The sequence below is a fragment of the Suricata suricatta genome, chromosome 9 (assembly GCF_006229205.1).
Source record: "Suricata suricatta isolate VVHF042 chromosome 9, meerkat_22Aug2017_6uvM2_HiC, whole genome shotgun sequence".
NCBI classification, from domain to species: domain Eukaryota; kingdom Metazoa; phylum Chordata; class Mammalia; order Carnivora; family Herpestidae; genus Suricata; species Suricata suricatta.
This window is the reverse complement of record NC_043708.1, coordinates 82,490,060-82,501,545: the sequence shown is the minus strand read 5'-3', so window position 1 is coordinate 82,501,545 and position 11,486 is coordinate 82,490,060. Positions and strand designations below refer to the sequence as shown.

The window sequence follows — 11,486 nt, the reverse complement described above, 5'->3', positions numbered from 1 at the left end:
CCTTAACTACTCTGCATGATGCCCTCAGGTCTTCCTCTTTGTGTCTACCCCAGTGATCCCACTTCTCTTGAAACTGTCTGGCAGAAGATGACGCATCTAAATCACATTACAAGCAGACCTCCTGCTGAGCCGGGTTCACAAGAAAGATAAGTAATATCCCTGAGAGGAGAAGCTGCATAGCCAGTGACTGAGCCCTCAGCCCTAGAACAGAGCACCTACTGCACACAGCCTGGGTTTTCCTGTAGTTCTGTTTCTTCCCTCTCATTCCACACCGCAAGGAGTAATTTTACTTTATGCCAACCTAGCGTTTCTTCTTTTCAGAGTTGAGTAGTGACCCCCCCTGGCTGGGAACGTACATACAAAGAGTGTTAGTTATGCAGGCGATGGGGCACACAGAAGGGGCCACTATAGCAAGAGACCTCTGGTGTCACCATACATTGTCAGAAAGCTTCCATCTTCTGAGTACTGATGCGGTGGCCAAGCACTGGGTCCTCAGGAGTCAGAGATCAGCTCTCCTCCACATTTCACCCTTTCCTTTAATTTCATTTCAGACTAAAAGGAGCCAGGCTACTTGAAAAAAGAATTTGTTCTACATCTGGGGCAAGAAATGTACAAGATGAGTCTAGGACATTTTGTTGTGGCCAGAAAGCTATTTAAGATTAACGGAGTCATGTCAAATGATACAGCCAATTTATAGGGGATTCTCACTGCCCGAAGATGGAACAATTTGGAGCATCAATGGAACAAAATGGAGCATCAAAAAAGCCACGACTGTAATGGATTAAAACTTGTCACAGTGTGGGGAGCCTGTGTGGCTCAGTTGATTATGTGTCCAACTTTGTCTCAGGTGGGGTCTTGCAGTTTGTGGTTTTGAGCCCCATGTCAGGCTCTGTGCTGATAGCTCAGAGCCTGGAGCTGCTTTGCATTCTGTGTCTCCTTCCCTCTCTGCCCCTCCCCTGCTCGAATTCTGTCTCTTTCTCAAAACTAAATAGACATCAAAAAAACAAAACATGTTGCAATGTTTCCTCCTAATCATACTTTTACTAGGGTATTGTTTTAAGCTGTGATATCACTTCTTGGCCTTTTGGCTAAGATCAAGTGTTTTAAGCTGTGATATTTAAGAATGCAGAGAACATAGGAATTATGGTTGATTCTCATTATTCATGGTAGTTACGTTCTATGAAGTTGCTGTGAATGCCAAGTTAGTGAATATTGAACCATTGCTCCTGGAGGAAATACAGGATTAGATTCCTTTGACCCTCACATTTTAATCAACCGATCAATACACACTCTTAAGTGTGTTTCTGTTTAAAGACACCTTATTTAATATATTTTATTGAGTCATTAACGAACTCATGACCAACAGCACCATAACTCAGAAGTGAATGAAGCTTCTCTAACACATCTATTTTCTCCCTGAGGCACACTCTCGTCTTCTTGCATTAGGAGCACGAGAAAGCACTTTACATTTTAAACAGAGAAATCACCAAGAATAAGTGCAAAAATGTGAAACACGTGGCACTGTGTAGACCACGAAAAGGACGCCTGTTTACAGTGTGAGAGCTAAACTGAGAAGCCGACTGTCCCTTGATTTCATCAGGGAACATGCGTGGAGGGAGACTCGAAATTTTCACTGCCCAACACATGTCTGCAGATGACCACAGAAGCACCTTGGAGACTGATTTGGGGATTACAGGGAAATGTTACGAGTAGAGGAATTCACAAATATGGAACCCGTGAGTAATAAGAATCGACTGTATACAGGTCATAGCACTGACATCCCCAGCGTTGGAAAAGCCGTACGTACGAGGTAAGTTTAGGGGAGGTTTATAACTATTTGGTCTGAAACAACTAAAGGAAGGATGAGATTATTGATGAATAGGGAGAATTACTACATACAGGAAACTTGCTGACTCAGTTTCACTGTCTTCTGGATCAGACCAGAGATAAGGGGCAGAAATTGGTCAGAAGAGTTCTGGCTAGAAATGAGGATGAACTTTCACACTGTAAAAGGTACTAACGAAAGGGTTATTCAAGGAGCTGGGAGCATCTGTTTTCCCTTCAAAATCTTAACATCAGGAAAGAAACCTTGGTATAGAATGGCTGAAGGAAAAAGTTTCCAAAGATCCCAAACTGTCCTAAAATTTATAATGAGTTTTTGATAGCAGCTTTAATGCCATGTTCCCAGTTTTCTGGGGGAATATAATAAACTTGTAAAAGTTCTGATGGTGATTATTTAGACTTGAATTTTGGATGAAATGGTAAAGCAAGTGTCAGTTTGTTTCTCTTTTTTTTTTCTTAAAAGATTTTTTTTAATGTTTTATTTATTTTTGATACAGAGAGAGACAGAGCATGAGAGGAGGAGGGGCAGAGAGAGAAGGAGACAGAGAACCAGAAACAAGCTCCAGGCTCTGAGCTGTTAGCACAGAGCCTGACGCGGGGCTCGAACCCACGAACGTGAGATCTGACCTGAGCTGAAGTCAGAGGCTTAACCGACTGAGCCACCCAGGCGCCCCTCTTTTTTTTTTTTTTTCGAGCTAGAGAGTGAATGGGTGAGGGGCAGAGGGAGAGAATTTTAAGCAAGTTCCACCCTTAGCATGGAGCCCCATTCAGGACTTGATTCCACGACACGGGGATCATGACCTGAGCAGAAAACAAGAGTCAGACACCCAACCAACTGAGCCACCCAGGGGCCCCTTGTTTGGGCTTCTCAAGTTTTTATTTTAATTCCAGTTAACATACAGTGTTATATTAGTTTCAGGTATATAATATAGTGACTCAGCAATTCCATACACCACTCGATGCTCATCATGGCAAGTTCACTCCTTAATCCCCATCACTTCTTTCTCCCCCCCGCCGCCACCTCCCTGCTGGTAACCATCAGTTTGTTCTCTATCAGTATGAATCTGTTTCTTAATTGGTCTCTCTTTTCCCCCCTTTACCCCTTTGTTTTGTTTCTTAAATTCCACATATGCATGAAATCATATGGTGTTTGTCTTTCTCTGACTTATTTTGCTTAGCATAATACACTCTAGTTCCATCCATGTTGTGGCAAATGGCAAGGTTTCATCCTTTATATGACTGAATAATATTCCATTGTACATATTTACCACTTCTTTATCCATTCATCTATTGATGGACACTTGGGCTGCTTCCATAATTTGGCTATTGTAAATAACGCTACAGTAAACACAGGGGGCAGATATTCCTTTGAATTAGTGTTTTTGTTTTCTTGGGGTAAATACCCAGTAGTGTGATTGTTGGATCATAGAGTAGGTCTATTTTTAACTTTTTGAGGAACCTCCATTCTGTTGTCCCCAGTGACTTCTCCATGTGTCAGCTTCTGGTAAGCAGAGCACTCCCTAGGTGTTGGGTGGGACCTCACAGTTCCTTAGAGATCTTGAGCCCCCACTTCATAGCCTCCGCAAAGGCAGAGACTCCTCCTTCACCAGAGTTCAGGGGGTTCCTGGCAGTTCGCTTCTGGATGCCTCTCTCTTTCCCCACTCCTGTGCTTTCCGCACTCTGACTTCCTGCCTGTGTAACTCAAGACACTAACTTCCCCCTTTACCAAATAGTGACTTTTTACTTGCCTCAGGCATTTCACAAGTTCATGGGTAAAGACGTCTTTGAGCGTCAGCTCAAGCAGAGGGATGACACTGGGGTGTGTGGCCTGCCCTGTGCTTCCCTCCATCCACTTCGGTTTCTGTTCTAGCTCCCTTCCTCTTGTAAATAAACTAGCATTTCTCCCTCCCTCCCCACCCAAAGAACAATCATGACCCTCCTAGAGAGAAATTCTTTCTGTAATTATAAGAATCTTCCCAATTTTTCCTTATGAGTTTTCCTCATGAAGAGAAAAGCCAGAGTCTGCCATGTTAAGGATTCACATTTTGTTAAGAACGCTTGGCTAAATATCTGTAAAAAAAAAAAAAAAAAAAAAAATCAAAGATAGTTTTATGGTGGTTAATGGCTTAACTTGAAAAATGTAATGATTTGCTTATTATTATTTTGGGCTTTTTCTTTGTATTGAAGTACAATTAACATACAGCGTTATATTAGTTTCCGGTGTACAGCATATTGATTCAACAATTCTATACATTCCTCAGTGTTGACCCTGTTAAGTGTAATCACCTTCTGTCATCAAACAGCGTTATTACAATCTTATTGACTATATGCCCTACATTGTACTTTTTATCTCCATGACTTATTTATGTATAACTGGAAGCTTTTACCCTTTAATCCCCTTTATTTCGCCCATTCCCCAACTCACTTCCCCTAAGGTCGCCACCAGTTTGTTGTCTATATTTAAGAGCCTTTTCATTTATGTGTCTCTTTGTTCATTTGTTTTGTCTCTTAGATTCCACATTTGAGGGAAATCATTCAGTATTTGTTTTTCTCTGTCTCACTTATGTCACTTAGCATTATGCTCTCTAGGTCCATCCATGTTGTTGCAAATGGCAAGATTTCGTTCTTTTTTATGTCCGACTGATAGTCCATTGTATACATATATACACCATATCTTCCTTACCCATTTATCTATTGATGGACACTCGAGCTGCTTCCATATCTTGGCTGTTGTAAATAACACTGCAATAAGCATAGGGGTGCATTTGTCTTTTCAAAGTAGTGTTTTTGTTTTCTTTGGATAAATACCCAGTAATAGAATTACTGGATCATATGGTGTTTCTGTTTTTAATTTTTTGAGGAACCTCTTTTTCATAGTGGCTGCACCAATTTGCATTCCCACCAAGAATACACAAAGGTTCTTTTTTCTCCACAACCTCACCACCATTTGTTATGTATTGTCTTTTAGATTCTAGCCCTTCTGACAAAGTCATATCTCATTGGTTTTGATTCGCATTTCCCTGATGAAATTGGGCAAGAGTAATCTATTTCCCGGAGACCCATGTTAGAAATCCGTTCTCTTTTGCCCAGGGGTTTGTCATCAGAAAAATCTGGCTTAGCAATTGGGAAGTGTTGTATGGTTGGTTTGTTTGCTTTCTGGTTCTAGAAATAGATCATAGAAGGAAGGGCAAGAAGAATCAGATAGTTTGTCCTGAAGACACAATGCATGAAGCTCCCCAAAAGAAGAGGAAAGGCAGTGAGGTAGCCCAGGTGGGTGAGTGAGAAGAGATTATGGGTGTGCCTGGAGACGTGGCCTGGATGTCTCTTCTTTTAAGAGGGTGAGGCTGAAAGTGCAGCATCATCTTAACTAGAATTATAGCTGGCCTGGATAAGTTTCCCCTTATCACTACCACCACCACCTTCTAACTGTAACAAGTAATACTTAGTTATGAAGAAGAATTCAGATTGGCTTTTACTGATTTGGTGCCTCAGATAGTAAAAGCAGAAAGGGTCTTTCATAGGACATAGTCTCATTTCAGACTGCTCAAACCTGGCAAAGGTCACTACATCTATGGAATGGATGGAGAACGTGTGTTTTCAAGATGTGCTTTACACTTCAGAAACTTCTGGAATCATTTCTCTCTTTCAGTTTCAGTCAACTTGTGTGATTGCCCTTCTAGACTTTAATCACTTCACTGTATCTGAGGGGGTGCTGGTGGTAGGAGCATAGTTGGAAACGGATCTTCTGGTGTCCCCAGTGTCACACTGACAATGGTAGTTTAAGTTTTAGGATTGAAGTAGTGCCTAGAGTATAAAAGACCCTTATTGTGTTTTTATCAAAATGCAAGTATAGCTCTTAAGACTAAAAGCCACAAATAATTTTACTAAAAGCAGTATTTGTAAGGTTTTTTTAAATTTTTGTTTTGTTTTTGTTTTTGCTTTTTCTCTGCAGGAGTATTAGAAAAGGCTCTTAGGAACCCCCAGCCTTGGAATGCTGGGCTGTCCTGATCTTCTGGTGGTCAATGCCCTCAGATGTGAGTTTTCATTAACCACCAGCAGCTGAGTGCCCTCTGTGGGCCTGGCCCTCCTCTGGCTACAGGGGTCCAGCGCTGAATAGGAATGGGTCCTGTTCTCATCAGATAGGGAACACACATATGCAAGCTTGAAGGAAATGACACTTGAGCACTGGAGAGAGGGTGAGGAGGAGCAAATTGGATAAAAAACAAGAGCATTCGACTTTTCATGCATATATGGAACTTGAAAAACTTAACAGAAGAAATTGGGGGAAGGGAGGGGGAAAATGGTTAAAAACAGAGGAGGGGGGAAACCATAAAAGACTCTTAAACACAAACTGAGAACAAACTGAGGGATGTTGGGGGAGGTGGGGGAGAGGAGAAAATGGGTATGGGCATTGAGGAGGGCACTTGATGGGATGAGCACTGGATGTTGTATGTAAGCAATGAACCACGGGAATCTACCCCAAAACTAAGAGCATACTGTACACACTGTATGTTAGCCAATTTGACAATAACTTATATTAACAAACAAACAAACAAGAACAAAAAACCAAGGGCATTCCAGACAGAGAGCATGAGCAAAGACCTTGAGGTCTGAGGAGAGCTGGAACAAGAGAACAGCTGAATGTGTCAGGATCCGGGGGAAAGAGTGCCAGCCTGAGAAGGGCCGTTACCTCAGCTCAGGAGTTTGGAGTTATCCTGAAGGCATGGGGGAAGGGGAGAATGGGGTCCCTGCTCAGCAGGGATGGGACATATCCTAGTGCTCTGGCAGCAGGGCGGTTACTGGGCTGGAGAATGAAGTTCTTTCCAGTCCTTTCTTCTAAACTGCAGGAACTCAGGATAGTCCCAGGCCTTACTGAAGAGCTACCAGGAGAGGAAAGGAGCCCTTGGGGATCCCAGGGGCTGAGAACAGAGTTGTTGGATGTTTCATTCCAAGTGAGAAAGAAAAATGTGGCTAATGAATAAAACAGGACCCCAGCGTCACTTGATTCATTTAATAAATAGCTTGGGGCCTCAGGGAAGGTTAGTTCTCACCTTTTGAGCCCAGGGTACCCAGAACACTGCCTCCTGATAAGCTTTCCCTTCAGGATTCGAGGCTCCAGGAGAGAGGACTTTTTGTCTTTCTTACCCACAGCTGTTTCCCCAGTTGCTTGCCAACATTCCTGCTCTAGCAATGCCCAATAAATATTTCTTGAATTAAAGACAGGAGTCATACGGGTGGTCTAATCAGAAAAGGGAAGTGGGGGATATGCTTTTCTTTCTGGTGGATCACGGTAAATGAAACCCAGAGGCTGGATGAGTTACCTCAAGAGAAAGGGTTTTATTCCAGGCTGCCACGCATGCTGTGGATGTACTTCCCTCTCTGCGCCTTTATTTTCTCATATGTGAGGAGAGTGTGTGGACGAAATCAACTGCTAGGCTTTCTCCTTCTAAGCCTAACACCCTACGCATAAAAAAGTGGCCTTTGCCAGCTCCTCTCCTCTTTTGGGGTCTTCTCTGTGGCAGAAAGTCCTGGCTGCTGGCAGACTAAAGATGTCATTCGTTGTGATATTAGCCCTAGAAATTGAAGGACTCTTATCCTTTTTTTGTTTTGTTTTGTTCCAGGAAAGGGATATTTACTCTTATAGGATGAATTACATTGGGTTCCAATTACTTTTATAGAAAGTGAGATATTTTTCAGGAAAAGAGAGCAAGAGAGTGAGAATGGGCTGGGCCTCCACTGAGGGCAGAGCCCTGGGGAACCTCTGCCAGGACCCTTCCCCCAGCGCCCATGTGCCCCCGCGGAGCTGCAGGGAGGTGCTGAGTGGGAGGACTTCTAAGAGGGGAAAAGCCCATCGGGCATCCAGCAAGCTACTTACCGGAGGTCTCTTCCAAATGAACTGGATGGGGAACTTCTGGCTGTAAAAGAGAGAGGTCTCATCTGGTGGGAACTCGGGATCCAGATAAAGAACCTTCTTTTCTAGACACTTCTTGTGAAGCTGCTCAAATGTCTTCTCTTTCACTCCAATAATGGGAAAATTGCGGCTGATGATGGCTGAATAGATGCCACTTGGGTTTGTGCCCCCAGCTTCGGTGGTCTTGCCTTGGTCCGACTGGGGAATTGGTCCCGGGGACCTGGGCTCAGCCCCTGTCCGTGGGGCGACAGATGTGCTAATGACAGTTGGCATGGCAGGCAAGTTTGGAAGGAAAAGTTTTTTAAAGAAAACAAAATACAGCTACCTTTAAGGAAAGGAAGCAGCGGCAAAGAAGAAGTTGGAGTGATATTGTCATCTGAGAGAAAAATGTCCACATCCGAATTCAGAGCTCAAAGCCCATTCAGAAGGTCATCCAGCTTATGTCCATCTTAAAAGCTGAGCTGTGATTCTGAAGAAATAGGTTTTCCTGAGGAAGGAGCACTGAAGGACTTCTGCACGAGTGTTTACCTGGGGGCTCCTCCCGGCAGCATGCATTCCAGAGGGAGAGAGGGGGAGAGAGAGAGGGCTGTGTTTCAGTGGCCTAAAGAAGCTTGAGCCAGGAAAACTAAAAATAGGCATGAAGAAAGATTATGAGTATGAGAGCAAGAGAGGCTATGTGCAGCCAGACTATGTCGTGGACAGAGAAGGACCTGGATAGGGATGCTACTGTGCTGTCATTAAATGGCTGGTGTTGTCGGAACATGACAGGGGAATATTTGAGGAAGTTGAACACTGAAAATTAGCAAAGAACTGTTGATGTGTTATTGAATCGTCTCCTATGTAGATCATCAAACTATCAGCCACTGAATGAATGGAGAACAACATCAAAGAAAAGGTAGCCAGGCTGAATGTGAGACACTGAATTCTAAGAGAATATTCTAGATATTTTTGAGAACATAATTTTTAGTTTCTAAAACTCTAGGATATCAACATTATTCGGTTGGGTTTGGCATCTCTTCTAGAATGTTATGGTGTTAGCGTTCAGTGGAACTGTGTGGGTGGAAATTGCCACTCAACAGAGTCCCCAGTTGAGAAAAATCCCTGTCTCTTCTTGTCCACTTGACCTAGACACCTCTCATCTCTCCCCACCCCCCAAAATAAACACTGGACCAAATTTGCTACAAAAAGTACACCTGAGTGTGGACTATGCAGGCATGCATTAGGCATCTGAGTCAAGATGGAGATGGAACTGGATACTGAATCAGGTTGCCCGTCAAGTCTTGGGGGATGTCATTCCAGAAAGAGTTGGTATCAGGGCTCCTGGATGAGAGCACAAGTGGCTCTGCGGAGGGAAGTGCCTGCTTGGCCTCCACCTTGCCTTGTACCCATCCATGGTCGCTGCTACCCAGGCCATAAAGAGATGGCTACATTCCACATGTGGCTCAGTGGAGGGTTGTGCCAGATTGTCACCATGCCTGTTCCCACATGACCAGTCTCATCAGCCCAAGACTAGAGTCTGTGGGAGAAGGTGGGAAGTGACAGCTGAAATAAGGAGTACAACCAAGCTCACGGTCCCTGGGGTTGCAGCTTTGAGGGACCTGAAGCTGCTGCTTGTAGGGACCATCAGCCAATCCTCCTCTCCCCTAAGAAAATGCCCAAGGACCTTTACTACCTTGGAGAGGCTGGAAAGGGGAGGGCAGCCTGAAGGCTGACTGCTGAGCTTCAAAGTCTGGGCTTGTTGCTGGCTGGCTGTGCCTATGAAACTTTTAGGTGATTTACCTCTTCCTTTCTTCTTGTGTCTCAGTTTTCTCACCTATAGAGTGGGTATGTGGATAGTCATTCTGTTACTGAGTTATCATAAAAATTAAACAGTTTTATGTAAAACATTTAAGACAGTGTCAGGATTGTTTTAAGCACTCAATAAATGTTGTTAGAGGTGATCCCAATTTAATGTTGCTTTGGGTTAGATTAGGTTGAATTACAGTCAGTCACCATTCAGTCTATGAGCATTTATTTACTGAATAGCTTCCATACGTCCAGCACTGGGAGAGGTGCAGTGTGCCCAGCATCACATGGTCACAGCATCTCCAATCAGAGGCATGCCTATCTGCCTGCACTAAAAAAGCCTCTAAGAAACATTGACTTCTAGTCTCAAACTCACCAGTGGCATGGAAAGCAAAGTGGGGGGATTTCCTTTCTCTACCATTGAATGCTTGAGTCCCAGCCCACTGCTCTTTACCCTGAAATTCGCAGCACCCACTCACATTTTATTGTTTCTTATTGAGCTTTCGATTTGCTCACAAGACCGTAAACTTTGGGCCCCCATTCCACTCTCAGGGTTAAGCACATGGAAAGCTCTTTATAAATATGTGTTGTATATCTGTTGAATGACATTTCCCTCTGTGAGGAGAAATTTCTTACGCTTCTTATTGCTTAGCTAATGTAATCAAATTTCTTGGCTGACTTGCCCCTGGGATTGGAGCTGTCTCTGGGCCACACACCTACTGACTTCTCTTTCCTTGGCTGTCTAACCAAGTAACTTAGTGACTAAGATAAGAATGTGATGAGCCTATTGTCAGAGCAGGATGGGAATATCAAACACAGAGTGGAGGTGCTATTCACTTTGCTCTGTCAATCGTTGTGGATGAAACTGCCTCTCAGATTAGCAGGTCCAAATATGTGGTTTATTCAGCTGCCTTATGCCATCATTGGATTGGAGAAATCCAATCTGAGCCCAAGAACAAAGGGCAGATAATGAACAGCTGCACATTTTGACTCCCAGAAGTCTCATCAAGGATAAAGAACTGGCTTTTATAACATATTTCAGACAACGGCATGTGATATCTGTGGTTGGAATGGTTTCTGTTGCACTCACAAGGCCAACCAATGGCTCTGAATCACCGTCTTTTCCATCGATAAATATTTCTTTGATTCAACTCTATTGGAAGAAATGCATTTGCTTATAACACCCATCATTCATTGAGTGTCTACGGTGAGCTAGCCACTTCATATAGGTTTTTTTTTTATGTTTTTATTTATTTTTGATACAGAGAGAGACAGAGCATGAGAGGAGGAGGGGCAGAGAGAGAAGGAGACTCAGAACCGGAAGCAGGCTCCAGGCTCTGAGCTAGCCGTCAGCACAGAGCTCGATGCGGGGCTTGAACTCAGAAACGTGAGATCTGACCTGAGCCGAAGTCGGAGGCTTAACCGACTGAGCCACCCAGGCACCCCTCATATAGTTTTTAAAACTTTTAATTTTAAAGTAATTTTAGACTTTCAAAAGAGTTGCAGGATAGTACAGAGTTTCTATATACCTTTCACCTGGCTTCCTCTAGTGTTGACACCTTATGTAACCATCGTACAATGTTCAAAACTAAGAAATTTATGTTGGTAAACTACAAGATATGTTTTGATTAGATAGTGTTTCCACTAATGGCTTTTGTTTTTTCTCCTCTTCTCCTCTTCTGTTACAAGACAGAAGTGGTTTCTGTTCGAAACCAAGATCCAGTACTACACTGTAATGACTCCTCAGGATCTTCTAGTGGTTCCACAGTCTTTGTCACTCATGATTTGGTACTTTTCTAGAGGACTTGGCAGTTACATTGTAGAATGTCCCTCAACTTGAGTTTGATGTTTTTCATATGATTAGACTGAGGTTATGGATTGGGGGAAGATTATCATAGAGGTCATGTTCTCTTCTCATTTGGGGGTGCAGGATCTAGAGGTGTTTTAT

At 43.3% G+C, this 11,486-nt stretch overlaps 1 protein-coding gene across 3 annotated transcripts in view; it reads right to left on the bottom strand.

Moving 5' to 3' along the window:
• CAPN3 (calpain 3) overlaps positions 1-8,026 on the bottom strand; it is a 49,125-nt gene extending 41,099 nt beyond the window's left edge. For all 3 annotated transcript variants that reach the window (XM_029952965.1, XM_029952964.1, XM_029952966.1), the window contains exon 1: positions 7,718-8,026. In XM_029952965.1, coding sequence (XP_029808825.1) covers positions 7,718-8,026 — 309 coding nt within the window. The remainder of the gene's footprint in view (positions 1-7,717) is intronic.
• Between the last annotated feature and the right edge of the window lie 3,460 nt (positions 8,027-11,486).